This window comes from Lactuca sativa, chromosome 3 (assembly GCF_002870075.4).
Source record: "Lactuca sativa cultivar Salinas chromosome 3, Lsat_Salinas_v11, whole genome shotgun sequence".
Taxonomy (NCBI): Eukaryota; Viridiplantae; Streptophyta; class Magnoliopsida; order Asterales; family Asteraceae; genus Lactuca; species Lactuca sativa.
The window spans coordinates 67,857,768-67,879,774 of NC_056625.2; the positions used below are offsets into that span (position 1 = coordinate 67,857,768).

A 22,007-nucleotide genomic window follows, 5' to 3' on the forward strand; every position below is an offset into this window, starting at 1 on the left:
CGGGACTTCAGCAGTGTGGGATTGTGTCTACGGGACTTCAACAGTGTGAGGTGAGTTACCTTCCAGTAGCGGTGGGTCTACGGCCACAATGTCGGCCCACCAGTAGGAGTTGTATGATAGATGATTGTCTCTGTGATATTCATCTAGGATTGCTACTACTTGTGTTATGTTTATGTGCTAGTATGATATGATGCTATGTGGTATGTGTTATGTGGTAGCAGTAGGGGGTACTGAAATAGTCCCCAGTATCCGGTCGTAAGGATCGAAGGGGTAGGTTGGGCACCCAGATATGCCCGACAGTATCCGGTCGTAAGGACCGAAGGGGTAGGTTGGGCACCCAGATATGCCCGACAGTATTCGGTCGTAAGGACCGAAGGGGTAGGTTGGGCACCTAGATATGCCCGGCAGTATCCGGTCGTAAGGACCGAAGGGGAGACCAGCACCCAGATATGCTAGTCAGTATCCGGTCGTAAGGACCGAAGGGAGACCAGCACCCAGATATGCTAGTCAGTATCTGGTCGTAAGGACCGAAGGGGAGACCAGCACCCAGATATGCTAGTCAGTAGCCGGTCGTGAGGACCGAAGGGGAGGCCAGCACCCAGATATGCTAGGCAGTATCCGGTCGAGAGGACCGAAGGGGTAGGTCGGGCACCCAAATATGTCCGGCAGTATATGTATGTTATGTGATTGTATGGTATGTGGTACAGTGGGGGAACTCACTAAGCTTCGTGCTTACGATTTTTAGTTTTGGTTTCAGGTAGTTCGTGTTTAAAGGAAAGGAGCTGGCTTGATCGCAACGCATCACACTATGGTTTTCCGCACATGAGATCTTTGGGATTACACTCTGATATTGTTTTATGATAACATGTTTGATTATTTCTATTTTGGTTTTGACATGACATGATATTACAAATGTTTTATTACACTGTTGGTTTTATAATGACGTATTTAAAAATGAAATTTTTGGCCTGTATTTTTGGGATGTTACAGTATGCAACCCTAATAAAGATCTATATTTCTCTATTGAATATATAACTATGAACAACAAATCAAGAACCCTAAGAACACTAGGCTATTTTTGAAAATACAAAATTAGGGTTAGAAATATATACCTTGATTGTTATTGTTGTAATAACAATGAACACCTTATTCTTGATCATTTGGAAGCAAGCACCACAATCGTCATGCCTCTAATGGAATCACACCCAACACAAGTAAGAGGATGAGAGGAGCGAGGAGAAGATTTTCGTCCAAACCTTCTCAAGGGAAGGAGTGTTGAATTTCTGAAGGGCTTAGGTCCTTTATATAACTGAGGTAGCTTGGTGCCAAAGCTAGGATTCAAGGGGCTTGGACGAAAACTCCTTAGGCTTGCCCAAGTGATTTTCGTCCACCTCATTCAATGAGGTCCTTGGGCTTCTTTCATCAACTTTTAATAAATAACCAAATAGACCCTGCACTTTTAATTAATCCAAAATTTAACTCGAATTAATTTTTTATTAATTATTAATTAAATAATATGATTTCTAATTGATATATTATCTTCATAATATATTAATAAATCAATTATTCCAATTTATTACTCAAATAATAAATCAATATCTCTATCTCCAAAATCATCTTGTCTAGTTGCTAGGTTTAAGGGCAACCCAAAAGGACTGTGCTACTATCAATTCAAGTTTATACCAATTATAGATATGAACTGTAACACCGTAAAAAATTAAAACAATTTTTCGCAATTGTAAACACATTTTTAACAAAAACCATTCATTCATAAAATGTCATAGCATCATGTTTTTGTTTCACAAAATATCTCCCAAGATCAAAATACATCAAATCCCATGTGTGTGTACGAATCAAGCCGGCGCCTTTCCGCGGTCATCACTGATACCTAAAACACATAACACTGAACACTGTAAGCATAAGCTTAGTGAGTTCCCCAAAATACCACACTAACACATAATAGCCACTCGAGGCTATAACTCTGTTGACCCTCAGGTCAATGTGTCTCAGTGGGGCCCTCCAGCCCCAACTCTCTGTGGGCCCTCTGACCCTAACTCTAGGGACCCGAAAGTCCCAACTCTGTAACTCTGAATCATGCATATCATATATCACAATAAATCACAACACATAAATAACATGCAATCACACGGGCATATAACTCTATAGTACTCTGTCACATACTCTATTACCACACTAGGTAAAGTATAGTGAGAAGACTCACCTCGGGTATCTCGGTAAATCTCTGACTCGGTAAATGCTGGCCTAGCCTCCACCTAATCATATGAAATAAACACACTATTTAATATAACTCTCAAAGGCTAGACTATGCTCTCTTATGACACTCTCAGAAGGGTAAAAGACCATTTTACCCCTCTTATAACTCAAAAGGCCCCACAATAGACCATACCCCAAAAGTCAACCAAAAGTCAACTCTCCAGGTTACGCTGCGCGTACCAGATGTGTACGCTGAGCGTACCCGGCTGTACCTCAGAATCGAGGAACGCCACCTAGTATGCGGCGCGTACTAGGGATTACCCCCGGCGTATTCCCCTGCTTCAGCCCTTTAGCTCTTGAGGTCTTAAACAGTTAAGACCTACGTCCAAATTTTAGATCTGACCCCATCTAAGCCCCTTAATCCATAAAGTTGATGACTTTAAGCCTTTGCATGGTTGAACAAGTCACCAACTCCCACAATGATCCAACCTTTAACTCTAGAAGGCTTAATACACATGCATGACTCCAAACTAACATCCAAGATGGAAACTTTATGGCTCTAAATCACTAATACCACTGAAAAGGGACAGATCTCGGACCATGGAGCACTTTACTCTCATAAAGTCTCCACCTTTGGGGTTTTTAGCCCTAAAAAGGGCACATACATCAACAACCAAAAGAAGAGGAAAGTTTTGAACTTTATACCTCCAAGTGTAGCCCTTTTCTCTGTAGATCTCAGATCCAAAATGGCACCTCAAGATTTAGCTTCCAAGAACTCCCTTCCTCCTTCTTCACTAAGTCACTAAAGCACCAAAAAGCTCAAATCAACACTCTCACACACTAAGGACGATGGGGCTCTCTTTTAGGGTTTCACTCACTGATATGGAGGCTAAGAAATGAGCCTTAACACCCTTTAAATAGTGCACAAGATTGATTAGGGTTTTTACATCTGGGTCGGGTACGCCCGGCGTAACTCTAGGTACGCCCAACGTACCTTGGCGACTCCGCGTCCAAATCAAGCGCATGAGTACGTGAAACGTACCCCTCCGGTATGCCCAGCGTACTCACTTGCTACAAACCCTCCACTCAAGGACTAAATATGCCCAATCAACAAAGAACAAGGATGAAAGAAATGTACCTGAATCCCGGGGTGTTACATGAACTTAGACACCTAATCCAACAGATACATCGTAGACATGGCTAATTTGTAACTAAAGGGAACTTATCTCGGGCCATTCCTAGAACCTAAAACCAGATCATCGAGCAAACATTGACAATTGGTTTGTAAATACTCAGATCAGCAAACAACTTGTAATCAGCACCCGATTCTATCAAATTAAACATCGATGTTTGTTCACTGGTGAAATAGAGAGAGGTGAAGTATATCGACGAAATAGAGAAAGGATGACGGGTGATTGCTTGACCATGGAGGCTGTCGTATGATTGCTTGACGATGGAGTCCGGTGGATGTTGCTTGACGTACGTTGAAGATAAGGCAAGCGGCGATGGCGGCGGTGTTGTGAGTTGCACTTGCAGAGGTGGAGATATGGGAATGATGAGATTAAAGTTGACGGTGAGGAGGGTGGGGAGGCAGAGTCGGCTGTGGGGAGGTGTAGATGGAGGAGGGTTGCAGATTACAATCAACATGCAAGAGAGAGGGTACAGGGGAAGTGAGTTTTCTATGGTGGGACCATATGGATTATTTTAATAAATATCTTTTCTAAATAAATAAATAAATAAATAAATAATCCTGAATATTAAGTTATAAGGGTAAACTCGTCTTTTTATGTTATTAAGTTAGAAACCAAACATATAAATTACCCCAAACCACGAAGACCATCCATGTAATTTACTCAAACTGTTAGTAATGCAAGTAGTCAAATTGTTACGCTTGTATAAGTCTGCAACTTAAAATTAAACCACTCCAAAATATTTGCTTGTTATCATTAATTAGCTATTTATTTATTATTAGGAAGAATGTTTAGTACATTTTTCTTTGGCTATTAGATTACTGATTTTTTTTAAGAGTCATTAAAGTTTTTTTTTCCGGATAAATATTTCTATTATCATAATTCAAAATAGTTTAGTTTTGATCAAAGTTCTACAAAGCTTTTCATGGCTTCATCATGACTCCAAGGCTTGTACCCGCCGTCAAGTTTTACCAAAATACTGTCTTAACTCATATATGTATATAAAAATGAATAATAGTTGAAAATACATATAAAAATATTAATTATATACAAAATTGTCTTCTTAAGTCGCGCCTTACATACGACGTGATTCGCCAAGACTTGAAAAAGCTTGATTCTTGATATTGCCGTCAAATCACGTCTTACGTTATTTAGAACTCTGGTTTTGATTATTATTAAGTATCTTTTGGTTATTCGGACAAACGCTTAGTACTTTTTTTTCAAATATTTATTTATTTCTTATTAAGTAATATCTCAAGTTAAGTATAAGGGTTTCATACTAGATAGAGGTGAGTAGTATTTTTTGTTATTTCAAATGCATATATTAATATTAATAGCGGATTTAAAAAATCATTTTCATGAAGAACATTGTGAATTGTCAAAATATTGTAGGCATGAAACGTATAAATTGATCTGTATAAAAACTACACTATAAACCATATTTTAATGATATCACCTGCTCAAATGACTACAAATTTACTTATGTTCAAAATGAACAATTGAACATGAAACACATGCAAAACACTAAAAGGTAGCTTGAACACAAGTAAAATGTTTCTTCTACTTCTACATAGCTTACAAAGATAAATCGACAATCAAAGCAAAATCCAAATATATATATATATATATATATATATATATATATATATATATATATATATATATATATATATATATATATATATATTGTATTTATTGTTATTACATTATCATAAATGTAAAGACAAAGTATAGGTAGTCTCATGTGAATTAAATTGAAACTTTGTTTTTTATATAGCTCAATAATTTGCATGATTAATGTCACTAGGGTATGAGTATGCACCTCATCAATTATTTCTACATGTACTATTGTTACAAATGGAATTACATTTAAAAAAGTATATGTAGTTATTGCAAGTTAATTTAGTGAAGGTTGTTGTCTAATAAATGTATGAATAAGGGATTGTCATGCTTTCGAATATATTTTAGTTTAACAACCAAAAACTAACACAAGAATTTATTTTAAATCACACAATTGTGTAATAAGGATACATTTAAAATCACATATTTGATAGATGATAGATAACAGAACACATATATCAAAATATGTATAAACTCGAATAAAACTTTATACTTGTTAGAAAACAACCACAAATATTTTATTCATACCATAGATCTGTCGTTTGTGTTTAGTTGCCTCAAATTGACGTTAGAAAAAACCATCTACAAGTGACAACTTATCACCACTAGAAAAAATCCTAAAATTAGCAATTTTCAAATACTTGCTTTTTAATTTTAATATTACTCCATAAATATGATGTTAAGATCCCTCATCATAGGCCACGTTCCTTTTTTTTTCAAAAAATATATAATATTTCATCAATAAGGACGCACAAAATGTTACTTGGTAAGTTGCCCAAATTGATTATCCATTTTTTGATGAAAAATTATTCGATTTGTGAAAGTGGATTCTAGTTCTATTGCATTTGGATCCATATATTCGAGGTGTAGCCATCACTATTATTAATATTTGGTGATTTATATAAACATAAGGTCAATTAAATCAAACGGGTAAAATAAAGAGTTAGCTAAAGATGAAACAATAATTGGGTCCAAAGTATACATCATTTCATGCATTAATTAAAAAAAAATGGATTTTGGGTCTAATAATAAAAAAAGTGGAGCTTTTTACATGAACTTTAAGGGGCAAATTTCAAGTCGTATGCAATGTCTCAAAAGCCATTGTGAATAAAATAAAAACAAAATTACAAAAATGGTCCATATGGAATGTATTTTTTTTCTGAGGTTTAGTCCAAATCTTTATTTATTTATTTATTTTTTTTATGTTATTTTGAGGTAGTTTGTATGTAGAATTAGTCCATATTAAATTTAAAAAAGACTAATCTACCTTTTTAATTTGTTTTTCCATTTTTTTAAACATTTTCCTATTTTATTTAAAATTTTAAAGTAAAACCAAATAAAGAGGCTCTCTCTCTCTCTCTCTCTCTCTCTCTCTCTCTCTCTCTCTCTCTCTCTCTCTCTCTCTCTCTCTCTCTCTCTCTCTCTCTCTCTCTCAACACCACCGCTAAGAATTATTCTCAATTTTTGACATAAACACATACATACACACATCTGCTTGCAAATCAAACACATCTAGTTTCGATTGAAAACAATTGAAACTTCAATTACAATGAAAACAACATCAACCATCAAAATTTGAACAGAACACAAACGATTCAACTTTTGTTTGTACCTAGATTTGATTCATTGAACCCCATATGCTTTATCTTTTTCATCCTCTCCATCTGTCGATTATCCTTCTACAGTTGCTATCGCCACCATTGATTAGGTTTAACTGTACCTGGATTTCATTCATTGAAACCGATGTCTAAATCTATGATTAAAATTATCACAGTAATTAGCTATTCTATCTCAAAATACAATCGATTTTTCTATAAATGAAATAAACAAAAAAAAAACATCAATTTTGTCAAATGATTTATGTATCTTCAGGTTATGCTTTGTACCTGGACTTGATTCTGAATCGACAGTGGCTCAATTGGCAGGAAGTGGCGATAATTGGAGGTTCTTATTTTCCTTAAACCCAAAAATTGAAACCTCAAATTTGTTCCTCCTAAAGCTTTACTAGTCCTTTTTGGATACACTTCATAAGGGTGTTAGATGTTGATTTTAGGTCGAAAACAAAATGTCTCATGGATTGGTAATAGAGGAAGGGTTTTAGAGAGAGAAACAGAGAGAGGAGGAAAGATTTTAGGAAGAATGGTTCTTCATTTCTTCGTTGGGTCTTGTTGGTGTGTATAATTTCATATGCGATTTCATCCACAAGTTTGAAATGTGCAATTTTGTTCCTCAGACAACTTCGAAGGGATGATTGCAACTTCCTCCAAAATCTTCTTGTTTGTATGGAAATCCAGAGTCAACTTCCAGTAATACCTCTCAGTCACTACCCTAGATGATTTCTTCACTGTTTTGTGAATTTTTTTTGAAGAATTCAATGTCATTTATGCTCTTTTTTCATTGAAATTACATAAATAGAAAAGTGATCACTTAAATATGTGAATTATTGTGTGTTAATCAGGAATGAGAAACCTTTTTGCAATGAAGAAAAATGATGCCAAGAACTAGCTTTGGACGGATTAATGGTGGACGGACTAGAGGTGACCGAAAGTGATGGGTAGGTATTTGTTTGTGTGTGAAAGAATAAAAGATGAGAGGAAGAATTTGTGTGTGTGTGTGTGTGTGTGTGTGTGAGAGAGAGAGAGAGAGAGAGAGAGATGTGGGCTCAAATTAATTAATTATTTTCTTTTTCATTTAAATTAAATAGAAAAAACGTAAAAAATATATCAGAAGGGCATTACAGTAATTTTGGTTTACTAAGTGACCAAAAGCACGAATAAACTACCTCAAAAAGACCATGAAGCAAAAAATGTCGAGGTTTGAACTAAACCTCAGAAAAAATACATACCACAGGGACCATTTTTGCAGTTTTGTCTAAAATAAATTTCCACAAATAATTTTCATTTAAGGCATTATTTACATGCTAAAATTGGTTAGTAGTTTACAAATGCTTACAGGAAACTCAATTTTATAATGGATTATGAGCCACAATAAGTTGATAATTAAATATTCTAACTAAAGATTGCTGATCAATGACCTGCTGACTTTTTAATTTTTATACCTACCTTGAGAGCTGGGTTCAAATTTCTATCACTCAGTAGTCTTCTCCCTTGTGCTGCACAAGTATAATGTAGCATAAATAAATCAGCCACCGCAATGAAGGGTGTATAATTTTGGGGATAGAAAAGGTAAAAAAAAAATATACCAAGGATTTTGTTCAAGTATTTGTTGTTTTTATCCAATAACCAGCCATTGGTAAATCATAATATTCAAATGCATCACATAAACTGTAATAATTAATCTGATGACTCCTGAATTGTGTGTACTTGTACATGCACCTGCACTAGAAAATTTATACACAAAAGATAAAAATCCAAGGGCGTTTTGGTCTTAAAACCAAAATATAATTAAGAGAAAAATGGAGTTGAAAAATAAATGTACCTATCCGGCAAGTTCACTTATTGGTGGTCGATCCATGACATTGGATGCAGCTGTCGCATTTCTTTGTAGTTGAGGGTCAATGTCAGGCAATTTAGGAATCTGAATCCATTACAAAAATGTTAAATGTTATTACACTACACTACAAAACATAACAGAAGTTGGGACAGGAGTAATGTGGATGTGACAAAACTTCATCTCTGATAAAAAGACAAAAATGCCCTCCTGATGTACCTACCTGAGCTAAAACATCCATTGTTCTACGTAACAAGCGAGCTAAATCACCTTCATCCATAGCACAATCCATCATTATTTCCCTCCAAGTCAAACCAGAAGCCCAGGCTTCAACCATCCCAGAAAACTGGCTATCCAGACAGCATGATATCTATAATGTCATTGCCATTGCCACGTCATCTCATCTTTATCTTTATCTTTATATAATAATAAAAACCAAAACCAATTTTTTTTTTTCATATTTTATAACATCTAATAAACTAAACTAACCTTGACATCATGCTTTTCTTGAAGTTGTAACAGCGATCTTCTTTGCTCATCAAGGAAGTTTATCACTTCCAAAACAGTGCTTGAGGGCTCATAGATATAACTGTCCCAACAAAAATTTTGTAAAATTAAATTACAAAAATGGTCACTGTCCTTTCTGACTTTTACAAAATTCAAATCTTCTTTCAATTATGGTCCTCATTTCAAGGTTTCATATCCATTTTCGGTCCCTGTTTTAAGTGAAACGCCTATTTTTTGTTACTGAGGGACCAAAAATGTAATTTACTGAAATATAGAAACCTGTTATTTTTGGAAGGTCTAACTTTGATTCCTTCAGAAACAATGCTTCCACAAACAGCTGCCAGCTGTGCAGGTTTAAGATCCAGTAATATCTTATTTCTAAGAACCATTGCAATCCAGAGTTCATTTTCTCCTCTAAGAGCAGCAGCAGTTTCACCAAGAGGAAATATCATATGTGTGTTGATATCTAAAGCCCTTATTTCATGTATCACACTGCTCACCTGGATTTTTATTTTAAAAACCCATATAAACATTGGATTTTCAAAATCATTAATATTATTATCTTACAAGATTACCTGAAGAAACTCCTTCCATCCAGATGGTTCGATCTGTTCTATACGAGTCAACAAACGAGTTGACCTTGCTTTCAGGCGTCTGATCTTTTCTTCAGTGAATTTAGCAACATCTACTATTTTTTTATATTCTCTAAACCCTTCTGTCCTTGCTATCTTTTTCTTTAAATGAGAAACTTTATTCCTTTGATTCTTGTAAGATTCTACTGCTTCATAGTATGCTTGTGAATATTGCACAACCACCTAACCAACAACATTTATCTTTGTTTTTCAATTCCATAATCCATAGAAATTAGTTTTGATACTATAATTTATAATTACCTCATTGTCCTCTGAAAGACTACTTAAAACTGGAACATTTAAACTCCATGACCATGTCTCAAGTGATCCATCCATGCACCATATACCTCCAAGTTCAGATTGACTCAGCTTCTGCCATTGCATCTCACCATTTTCAAGAAAAGCACGCATAATTTCTCGAGGTAAAGCATCGCCATTCTTCAAGGGTAAATTGGGAAACCCTGTTCTATATACTGTTTTGATACACCTCTCAGTGAAAAGATACCATGTGTTATCTGAACCAAGTGCCACATAGTAAGATGGTTTTGGATTGGTTTCCACATCGCCTTCTGTTGTTACTTTTAAAGCAAAGGAATTATTCTCAACAACCTGTAAGTAGCAAAGTGAAGTGAGAATAAAAAATGTGATCTTTGATTCTTGAATAAGTAGAGTAGAAGGAAATCTCATGAACACATACATACCATGTTCTTGAGTTTTGAACCTTTCATGGAGTCAACATCACCCAAATAAACAGCAGGGACTAAATGTTTGACTCCAGCATTATCATGATACTGTAAACATAAAAAGGGTAGATGTCCATCTTCCAAGTTTTGCAGAAATGGTCTCAAGGAAGACATTCTTTCCATTTCCATTTTTCTACGTAGCTCTGTTCTAACACGCTTTTCTGCCTAAAAAAAAGAGAAAAAAAACTGTTACTGATGATTAATTAAGGAGTAAATTACAAAAATGGTCCCTGTGCACTAAAATCTTTTTCAATTTTGGTCATTATTTCTAGGTTTCGTAACGATGAGGACTAAAAGTGAAAAGGATTTCAATTCTGGACTCTTTAATGAACACACTATGAAAAAGAAAAGGATAAGAAGGCATAATTACTCTGAGTTCTTCCTGCAAATCTGCCATTTCTTTGTAAGCTGATTTTGATAAAATATTCTTGCTTTTCCTGTCAATAGCTTCATCACTGATTTCAGAAGTCAAAAGCTGAATCTCTTTTTGTATTTGATCAAGCTCCTGTTGTGCAGCAACCATAACATTACTCCCTACATAATTTCCAAAACTTTGTTCCACCAATTTTCTTGCTTCTTCTAGTGTACGTCCAGCTCGATGAACTTCCATTCCATCTGTTTCACTTACTCTTTGAGTAACTTTTGCACCCTACCTACCACAACTCTTCATCAGTCACCTCAACAACAACAACAAAAAAGAAATATATCAAGATAACAAGAGATAATTTGGCATACATACAGCAAGAAGATTGAGAACCATTCCATATGAAGCAGTAAACTGTGATACAAGTGGTTGTAATCCAGCAAAGAGAAGTTTGCAGCATTCTTCAGCACCTTCATATGGAGTTTGAACAACAACAGCATGTCCCCTTTTATCTATGCCTCTTCTTCCAGCACGTCCAGCCATTTGAAGAATCTCATTTGTGGTTAAATTAATGCGTCCGGTTTCGCCCCTCTTGCTGAGTGATGAAATCACAGCTGTTCTTGCAGGCATGTTGATTCCAGCTGCAAGTGTTTCAGTGGCGAAAACGACTTTTACAAGTCCTTTTTGGAATAACTCTTCTATGAAAGATTTCCAAAGAGGTAAACAACCAGCATGGTGAGCAGCAACCCCACGAAGTATCCCTTTTACAGATGATTCCCTGACTGCATCAGGGTACTTGATTCTGAATCTTTTTAAAGCTAAGTCAACTTCTGCCATCTCACATTCGTCTAAAAGCTTGCAGTCTTCAAGATACTGAACAGCTACATCACAGCCTTTTCTGCTAAAGATAAACCAAACTGCAGGCAGCATGTCCCTTGTTTTAAGGTGCCATACTGTATCTATAACTTGGGGAACCTGAAATTTGTTTAAAAAATTATTCAAGATTGTAATGGTCCAATTTTCAGGGTCATCCAAATACTTAAAGAAGTGAATTTGTACTTGTGAACGACGAAGGTTGCTTCTGTCATTCTTTGAAGAAGGTGATACATCAGACTCAAACTTTCTTGAGTTCCTTCTTCTTGGTCTTTCATCCTCATATGACTTGGATCCCATGGAATTAAGTTGCAGATAGTTGGCTGATAGCTTCCTATTCAAGATTTTCATAAAGTTGTCACATGTTGAAAACAATCATTAAAAAGAAAGAAAAAACAAAGATTGCAGAGTTCAGTTAACCTATTCATGCTGGTTCCTGTCTCATTAAGAAGAGGAAGCAAAGCTGTTCTGGTAGAGAAATGCCATGTCAAAGGAACTGGACGTTTTGTTGAAGTTACAAGCTCTGTTTTTCCATGAATCTATAACCCACAAATTCAAGATTCAATAGACTAGTTTTGTTGTAATGGAGCCAAGAGAAGTTAATATACCTGATTGATCCAACCACATAATTCATCTGGATTTGCTACTGTTGCTGACAAGCATATAAGTTGAACTTCTTTTGGGCAATAAATGACCTATAAACATGTGCAAAAAAACATGATCAAAATACACCCAATGGTTAGTTGGTGTTACATATTAGGGACAGGGAAAAGGAAACAACGCACTATCTCTTCCCAGACTGTACCCCGAGATATGTCACTTAGATAGTGTACTTCATCCAAAACAATCACATCAACATGAAAAAGTCCACTTTCTGATGACATAATTCCAACACTGCATCCCAAAGGAAGGATATAAATAGATAATATACACCAAATATTAGTAGTAAACGAAATGTATGAAGAACTTACCTCTGATATAACATGTTTCGGAGGATCTCAGTGGTCATAATTAGAACCTGAGCATCCCTGTTGATGGCAGAATCTCCAGTCAGAAGACCAACATTGTCTTCACCAAATGCATCACTGTAGAAGCAGATGAGTTATGAAGAAACTAACAAAAAAGAATTAACTTTTATTAATTTTCTTAGACGTAGCAATGCTTGATACCAAAACTCGCGGAATTTCTGATTAGATAGTGCCTTGAGAGGAGTAGTATAGAATAGTCTTCTTCCTCTAGCTACTGTAGCAACAGCTGCAGCTTCAGCAATCAATGTTTTGCCTGCACTTGTGGGTGCAGAAACGACAACTGAAGAACCTCTCAGAAAAGCTTGAATTGCTAACCGCTGCACAATATTGGCACAAACAACGGTATTTTCGTCATCATAAAACTTCATTCTCATGTAATTATCATACACTAATGCTAGATTTCGTAGTGTATAAACGTAAAAGTCACCTGAAATTTGTCAATTCGGAAGTTGTAAACGGAAGCAAGTTCATCAACATCAATGATTCCATCACCATACTCCCTCACGTCATTACGAATCCTCTCAATTCTTTGCCACTTGAATTCCTCAAACTGAGACTTGTTAACATCAACTTCCAAAACATTACTCTCATCACTATCGACCTCATCTTCATCGTCACTTTCAATTTCCTGACCAAATTCGGCAACCACATCGTACTCCTCCGCTGCTTCCTCATCATCTTCGTCATCCTCATCGGTATCCTCCGACGCCTGAGACTCCCCTACTGAAAAATCTGACTTCGGGAACTTGTAATTACTTCGAAATTGATAAATTTTTTGCTTGCGATTTTGAAATGAACTATGGAAACAGGTGTTTTGGGAGTGAATCGTGAATCTGAAGTAACGATGAAAAGCGCAGCGAGAGATTTCTAGTGTAGGGTTTAGAACGGAAAATGGGGAGAGAATAAAGGATGAAGAAGAGAGTGTGTTCATGGCGGGATGGAGATTAGGTTGTCATGTACGGTTGTGTATGAACATAACAGTTCTGTTCCGGTATAGTATTGTTGCGTCATACGGCAACGTTTCAAATTTTGAGTCTACACGGAACTTAAATATTGAGGCCCAAATTTTTTTGAACCTTTTCTTTTTAAAAAATTGAATCTAACCATTTTAGAATTTAGATGTACGGATATATTAGACCAAAAACAGCAGGGTTTGATTTCCGTTTGACTCGGCTGACTCGGCTCAGCTAAATCTTTTATCTAACTCGGTCCATGACATCTGATTCGATCCCCCAGCATAATTCGGTCCTTTCTTTCACTTTCATATATTTGCCATTCGTGCCCTAATCTTCCCTTCAATGTTGTCTTAACCACCACAACTCAACGCCACCTTTTGCTTCCTCCATCGGTATGGAATTTCTTCTTGAATTTTCTCGGTTCTGTTCCAAAAACTAGAATACGCATGTAGTTAAAGTTTTTTGTTTGTACAAATCTAGAATTTGTATTCAATTTGTATTTGTTTGATTTTTGGCCCAGAAACTAGATATGGAGAAGTTGGAAAAATTGGATCGGGGAGAATTTGATCCAAGATACGACACAACTCTTTTGCTATTCAGTGAGAGTGTCGACATTATTGAAGTTTGGCTACACCTTAAGTTGTCGACTTGTAGGCCGTGGGAGAGAAATATAGAAAGGAAGTTTAGATTATTCGAATGACTTTTGGATTTATTTATTTTTTTGCATGACTTGTAGTTGACTTTTCAAGTTACTTTGACTTTTGTATTGCTTTCATTGTGTTTTCAATGTGTATGGTTCAAACTATTTAATAAAAAATAGGTATAGTGGATACTTTTGGAAGACAATTGACTTTTGCAAAGTCAAAACATAAAATCCATTATGCTAGGGATGTCAAAAAGTCTCGTGGGACCCCGACCCCGTGGGGACCCCGTTCTGTTTGGCGGTATTTTCTTTAAAAAAAATCGGGGACGGGAGCGGGAGCATGGTTAACCCCCGTTTTAATTTCGGAGGCAGGGGTGGGGGTTGGCAGTCTCGTCTCGAAACCCCATGGAGACCCCGTTAATAAATTATAAATATAATAAACAATAGAATGATTTTTACGTACTAAAATTCAATCAAAACATGTTTTTAAGATGTTTGTAACATGTAAAATTATTCTATAAATAATTATTTGTTACCCAAAAAATAGTTTATTTTAGCCTAAACAAAATTTTCTTTAGCCCAAATAAGGTAGCTTAAAATCAATCGGGGGCGAGAGCGGGGGTAAGAAAGGGAATTCGGGGGTGGGGGTGGGGTGGAAAGGATGGAAATGTCGGGGGCGGGGGCGGGGGATGCAATCCCCGTCCCATTTGCTCCTGTTGACATCCCTACATTATACACATTACATAATGGATGATTATATATTTGTACTAAAGAGCCGTCAACCAACAATGACAATATCAGATGTATTAGAAAGATATCCTTCAGTCAAATGTTTGAGTTTTAAGTCTCATACTCTCATGTGGTTGAGTTTTAAGTCTCATGATGGGAGAAATAGACAGATTTAGGAACAGGTGCAAAGGACGTAGGTGTTGGCCATTCTAATTTATTTATTTAGGGAGGGTTTTTTTACGATATTTGATCAAAATGTGTGGTAACTCTCTTTTAACACCTCCTGTCCCATTTTGGTTACTTGTATTTGTATAGATAAGTAACCCTTTATTGAAAATTTGAATGTGTAATTAACAATATTTTAAAATATTAGAGGCTCATGAAACCCAATTGCATTCACATCTCCTTACTTTACAGTTTATTCATTATGAAACTTGAGTATTGTTGTGTATTAACAAGTTTAACGAAAAGACATGTGAATAATCTTCTTTAAGACATTTTGAGTGAGAACCAGGCAATAATATGTGGTTTGAATAATTTTCAAATGCATCCTATAAAGTTATTATAAGATTTCTTTGAATTATATATCAATTGTAGTCTAATTAACCTACATGATGATTGTACAACTTACAAATTCAATGTCTTTTACTTGTTATGCAGTATCATCACAATTACAAATTTTTATTATTAATTTTATTTATTTCTCTTCCTATTACAATTACAAAACACTAGAATTCTTTAATCTTGTCATGTTCCCATGGATTGAATCCTTGAGAACAAAAACTTAAGGAACTTCAATGCTTTAAGAGAATGAGCATTTGAAATTGAAATATTACCATTACCAACTTCACGAGACACCATACGATTATTATTGTTCACCCTTTTTCTTCCCTTTCGCACCAAAGAATCCGATGTACCCATAACATAGTACACCTGTCCCACACACACCATGCCCAAATGTCAAAAATACCCTTGTATTCGATGTACCATGAAAGTTGAGACATTTCACATGGTAAATACATGTATGGATATTGGTAACTTTTATAATGATGGTAAATATGTAAATTTTTTAACCTTATATGTAAAGGCAGCTATCTTGAACTCAAGCCCATTGACTATATGAAAACCTTCCATGGCCTTTGCCATTGCTGAGTCATCATCTCCACACCCATTTTTTCTCTTGTTCCTGTAGATGCATCATGCAAAAACTTACAACATGTGCTTCAAGATAACTTTTTTGTGATAAATACAAGAAACAGTCATATTCTTTCCTTTTTTTATTATTTGTCAATAATAACGGATTTTAATTAATATTACATAAACAACCACATACCTCTTCAAGAAGATCCTGTGCCTCTTTCTCCTATGATCAACTGAAAGGAGTTGAGTGTTTAAATATGCTGCAAAATTTGGGTCCATCAAAGAAGCTGGAGGTTCAGATTTTTCATATGCAAAGTTTATTATTTGTATAGTTAATCGCGTATGTCTATATGTTTCAGGGATAGATGACTGCAAAAAAAAAAACAATAATAATAAAAACATAAAAAAAATTGTTAATCATAAGTACCAAAGTACGTTGCTATATTAGAAAACAGATGAACAACTACATCATACTCACACACTCAAACCGGAAGATCTTTGAGTCATTAACAATCACACTTGCATTTGCATTATAAAGTTCATCCACAAATCTCTCCCCTTTTCTCAAATTCTCATACGCATAAAGATCAAGAAGCTTGTTATTAACCTCATCCGTTGCAATCGCTAGCAGCTGTTAAAGGCGTTGTTGATTTATAGCTCCAAGGGTAGATTTGGAAATACAAATTTATTTTGTAAAAAAAATATATATATGTTACCAATTTTGTAAGCTTGTCGATCAGTTTGTCTAATGTGAAGACAGGAAACGACCACGTGCCAAGAACAGCCCGACATTCATCTTCATATTTTGCACTGTCGATAGCACCATCAAGAAAACTATACAGTAGATCCAAGAATCTGTAAATAAAAAAAAAATTAAAATTAAAAAACTGACCAATGAGAAAATTGGGAAAAGAGAAAATAGATAATAAAAGTATAAAACACCTAGCGTATGAATCATTAGGTGTTGCATCATTTGAACCCCTCCATTTTTCAACTAGAGACTTTTCCTTTGCCTCCTCTAGCCTTGAGTACAATATCTGTTAATTAAGAATAGCAGATGAATAAGCAAAAACGAAAATATGAAAAATAAAAATAAATAAATAAAAGTAAGCTAGCTTTACTTGATGAAGTCTGAAGAAAACATAAAAGTCATCATTTCCGTAAAACACCCTCGACTTTTTTTCTTTACTTTGCAAAGATTCAGGAACATGAAGCATAAGCGGTTTCACTCTTTTCAAAATATGTTCAGAAAACGGACAGGTGTCGTCACCCAATGCGTCCACCACACCATCACTCCCACCATTGTTACCATGGTCTACATACGGGGAGTGATCCTCCGCATCAGCGGATTCACTTCCTGAATCAAAAGCGTTCTCACTATTATCATCTAATGACCTTCGGCTACTACCCCTTTTAAAATCTCCATTTGGTGAAAATTCACCATTCTCTTTAACACCATTGTTGTTAATGTTAATGTTATCATTGGATCTCATGGAAGAACCACGATTGGTTGTTTTTGCTTGGTCAACTGTGGATGTTGACCGAGGAGGAACACCAAGCATAGGCTCAACAAAAGTAGTCCAGATCTTCACGGATTTATCCGTTTGTTCAGAGGAAGCACTTTGTGTGACAGAATATTTCATGAGTTGATATAAATCTTCATGGATGATTAAATCAGAGTACTTAAATTCTTGATGTGGAATATTGTTTTGTTTTTTTCCAGGAGCAATAGACTGAAGGATATGATCATCTATAGACTTTTCTTCACTTGTTTCCTTAATTTCAGCCAATAAAGCTGCAGTATCCAATATCAAAAAAAAAACAAACATCAATAATCAATCATCCATGGTTTTATTTAGGATCATTGTTTTTACCTTTAGCACTCAAGCTCTTTGAATCTTGTTGTTTGAAATAAAAGCTACGATGATCGAGTGATTTATGATAATTTTTAGCATAAATTTCAGCCCAAACTTTTTTAGTATCGGATCGACACCTCAGCCATTCTTCTTGCTTCTGTTTCAAACGATGTAATATAACTGGTAAAGCAAGAGATGCATTCTTTCTTAATACATCCATCACATCAAGCCCATGATCACCATATAAACGCCCAATGCATCTCAGATTTATAGCTGTAAAGTCTTCTATATGAACCACATTCTCTGTCTTCTTAATCGAATTATCATTAATCCTGTCTAATAGTTCTTCCACACGTTTTGCTGTTACATTCACTGATTCTAGTAACATGTCCAGTTCAAATCTGATGAAGAAGGAAATCATTATTATTATTATTATATACACATATAGAATCATTCAAGACCAAAAGGGTAAAAGGGTAAAGATGATATGCCAATGCCACCTGTCATCTTCACATCGAAATAAGCTTTCTTCATATTGGTTTTTACGCATGTGTTTGAAAGAATAATCTTCGCTTCCAGAAGTAACAGACACCCAATGATCATTCAACACCTCATAACCAATCTTTGTTCTTTGGCTTGCTGAAGGAATTGGGTACTGTATCAAGAAACACACACTGTCAAATTTATATAATTTTTGTTTAAAAAAAAAGTGTTTTGATCTATAAATATTAAATCATACGTTTTTTGGTAAAAGGCGATAACTTGGAGTGCAGCATTCACAGTCAGAAAGGTCAAGTTCTTGAATCGATTTTGTTAGATACTTCTCCTTGATGGCTGAACTATTCTTGTCCATTTCATCTCCATCAGAATTTCCATCTTTACCCCCATCATTACCCTTTATTACTCCAGGTAAATGTCCATCACTCCATAAAGATCCTGTCAAAGTCATGCTAGAGAGTCACGAAAAAACAATTTCACATCCAACATTGCTGAGGAAATAACATAGAGGGGCATTTATGTAAAATCAGCAGTGGGATTAGGATATATGTAACTATATGTAAACTTACTCATGGGGAAAAGCTATCTGCATATATATACATTAATAGATGAAGATTTTATTAACTTGCAGATGAAAATAGATTCTTGTTAAGCATGGAAATAAGAACTTATGTGTACAATTACTTGTCTTTTCACTGCGATCTATAAACTCATTGACTTCTTCCACAAGATCCGGATATGCTCCAAGCAAACTATTTACCTAACAAAAATAAAAAATTCTTTAATTTATCAAATTAAATCTAAGGATGCCACACAAAAAGTCATCTAGAAGTTTAATGGATACACAAACAACGAATGCAGATAACTAGCAATAAAGCAGGAAGCAAATACTAGAAACAAAAAAGTATAAATCTTTAAATAATGTGTATTGTGTATATAAGTTTACCCTTGATTGCAGTTGTGGCCGAGTGATACTTTCTGTGCAATACTCTGCAATGCACTTCAAGAATGACTGGTAATCATCTGAGTTGCTCAATCTTTCCTTCACCTTCTCACGAAGACAAAGCATTTGTCCATGTACATCTTCCAACATATAAAGATCCAATAAAAATGAAAATACAATACATGTATAACACAATTCAGATTCTATCTAATGTCATCATCAAATCAAATATTTGAATAATGGGACTAGTAGATACCTTGATGAAAGAGTTCAGCTACAGAGTCTTCAAGAGTACGTGGGGGTTTATTTTGAGTGAAATGATGTGTCACATCACAATCTTTATCATCTTGATCGTGTTCTCTTTGTTCTGTGTCTTCTGATGTGTCTTTTTGTTTCTCACCATGTGCCTTATTCTCTTTATCAGGTATAGTACATGCTTTTTCATGATCTGGATCAGGCTGGTCAACGTTGACTTTGCATTCAGTATGAGAAGAATCAGGTAAGAAATTGGTGAACTCCTTTAGCAGGTCTTGTTGATCATTAAGAAGAGCAGCAACCTGAAAGATGATAACAATGGAACCTACAAATCAAGAACTACAGAAGTATGTTAAGATTTAAGAACCAAATATTGTAAGAGTTTAATGAGAAACCTCTTGGTGAACTTCCTTGATGGATTTGTTTTCTTTTTTGTACTTATTCAAAGTATCAAGAAAATATTTGTACACATGGTCTTGACCTTGAAATCTCATCTGCAAGTGAAAATCTTGTTAGAATATAAGTGTCAGATGGAAACATTAATTGAAACTGTATTGTCATTACCTTAATTTTGTTTACAAATAGAATGGCTTCTTCAATCTCCAAAGGCTTCTTAACATGGTGTTGTTCATCATCTAGTGGGAGGGTGATCTGAAATCCCTTTGGAAGAAAGGGATTGAAACCCAAAAGTAGGTCCTGGTGCCCTTTGAACAATTCCTTCACCCGTGCTATGACACCTGTGGTGTCAATTCTAAGGGAAATATAGTGATTATAATCAAGGACATGCTTTTACATAAACATGGCATGAAAATTGAAAGAAGCAACACCTTAGCCAAACCTTTGGGTCTTGAAATCTTTCATGACTTTAAGAAACTCTTCATATTTTTCCTTTTCATTTTGGAATATATCTTTAACTTTCTCTAGATATGTTAGGGCATCATTAGTCGTCAATTTATGAGTGCTGCCTTTGTGCTTGGATCTTCAACAATAAAAGCCAACACATCAAGCTCATAATCACACAGTTCTTCCCAACAATATAAGTATATTCTAAAGGCTTACTGTTCAGAAATCAATGGCCGCTTGAACTGAGGGCTGCTGTAAGCATCATCGTCATCTCTAGACCGCTTCATCCCTTCAAAACCCAAACAATTTAAACTTTCCAATAGTTTAAACCCCCGATGAACAACCAAAACGAAAATTCAAAATTGAACAAGAGCTACTTCACACAATTCATACCTGTAAACAGATCACCGTCAACCATTCCTGGTTTCTGAGTAACAAAATTTAGCAATTGAGTATAAATGTGAACAGAAGTACCTAACAATGCGATAACACAAATTCAAATTGGAGAAATTTACTCTTGGAACGCCGTAAGATCTTCCCGTTCTTCAAGTTTACTTCAAATTCACAAAATTCGCCATCGAAGTTTCCAAAAAATAAATATGCATATACCACTATCTATATGTGTTTGCATCAAACCATATAATCCGTTTCCAATTAACAAAGTGTATCTATGAATTCAGAAATACAATTTAGAGTCGAGATATAGATACAGTTTTGTGTATGTATAGGCTATTTATAAATATTTTATGTGTGTATATATTACACACACTGTGTGTGTGTGAGATGCAGAAAAAGGAGAGAAGAGAGCAAAGGGTAGCGGTGGTCATTTTGACGTCTTTATTTTCAATGATCCGGATGACGGGTAACCGGTGTATCCGGTAACTTTGTTTTATATGTAAAGAGCTGCTAGGGCAAAAGAGGGAAGCGAGGGTAAAATTGTCCAGGAAAAAGCAAACGGAGATAACGCCGTTTAGCATATGAGTTCTGGGTTGATGAATTTTCCAAGTTAGGTACGGTATAAGTCGATCTTTCATCTTTTAAACATTTAAGGAACGTTTGGTTCGTTAGAAAACAACGTTTGGAGTATTTGATCATATTCCTATCATGTTTTCTTTTTTCAGAAATGAATTCTATGGAATGTATGGATTACATTATGATGGAATTTAAGATGGTAATTTATCCATATAATTTGCTTATAAAGATGGAATTGTCAAAAAGATGGGAATAGAATTTAAGATAATGATTTATCCGTATAATTTGCTTATAAAATGGAATAATCAAAAAGATAGATACTTAGGTTGTGTTTGGCGCGCCACAGCTAGCTTATTTTTCGAGCTTTTTTATGTTGTCGTGTTTGGTAAACCAAAAAGTAGCTTATAAGCTAGCGTTTTCAAAAGCTACTTAGACTAGCTTTTTAGGAGCTTTTTAAAAAATTTCCAAATACACCCCTTAATTAATTATAGAAACACATATTCTTACATGTCCTTTTATGTAATTTTATATATTTCAGCTAGCTTTTCAGC

At 35.2% G+C, this 22,007-nt stretch overlaps 2 protein-coding genes across 4 annotated transcripts; both read right to left on the bottom strand.

Moving 5' to 3' along the window:
* Positions 1–7,905: 7,905 nt before the first annotated feature.
* On the bottom strand, positions 7,906–13,651 carry LOC111888371 (DExH-box ATP-dependent RNA helicase DExH15 chloroplastic). The gene is made up of 18 exons (XM_023884559.3): positions 13,049–13,651; positions 12,763–12,938; positions 12,565–12,678; positions 12,379–12,487; positions 12,202–12,288; positions 12,014–12,132; positions 11,780–11,927; positions 11,096–11,695; positions 10,727–11,005; positions 10,315–10,521; positions 9,875–10,222; positions 9,557–9,796; positions 9,261–9,481; positions 8,964–9,063; positions 8,698–8,844; positions 8,463–8,561; positions 8,227–8,364; positions 7,906–8,136 (listed from the first exon to the last, which is right to left on the bottom strand). Exons 1-16 carry the CDS (start codon positions 13,550–13,552, stop codon positions 8,463–8,465), a joined length of 3,498 nt encoding a protein of 1,165 aa, XP_023740327.1. The 5' UTR covers positions 13,553–13,651; the 3' UTR covers positions 7,906–8,136; positions 8,227–8,364.
* A 1,916-nt stretch (positions 13,652–15,567) lies between these two features.
* Positions 15,568–21,298, bottom strand: LOC111888322 (paired amphipathic helix protein Sin3-like 4). 3 transcript variants are annotated; one of them, XM_023884479.2, is made up of 19 exons: positions 21,000–21,298; positions 20,878–20,911; positions 20,701–20,773; positions 20,480–20,620; positions 20,206–20,392; positions 20,037–20,135; positions 19,643–19,943; positions 19,390–19,526; positions 19,128–19,203; positions 18,685–18,881; positions 18,446–18,600; positions 17,964–18,346; positions 17,211–17,884; positions 17,032–17,126; positions 16,806–16,944; positions 16,568–16,720; positions 16,283–16,458; positions 16,024–16,135; positions 15,568–15,882 (listed from the first exon to the last, which is right to left on the bottom strand). In XM_023884479.2, exons 2-19 carry the CDS (start codon positions 20,900–20,902, stop codon positions 15,697–15,699), a joined length of 3,309 nt encoding a protein of 1,102 aa, XP_023740247.1. In that variant the 5' UTR covers positions 20,903–20,911; positions 21,000–21,298; the 3' UTR covers positions 15,568–15,696. The 3 variants fall into 3 exon arrangements, with proteins under 3 accessions (XP_023740247.1, XP_023740248.1, XP_023740249.1); XM_023884480.2 differs by lacking the exon at positions 20,878–20,911 and having other exon boundaries at positions 20,959–21,298; XM_023884481.2 differs by lacking the exon at positions 20,878–20,911 and having other exon boundaries at positions 20,701–20,877; positions 20,959–21,298.
* Positions 21,299–22,007: the final 709 nt, after the last annotated feature.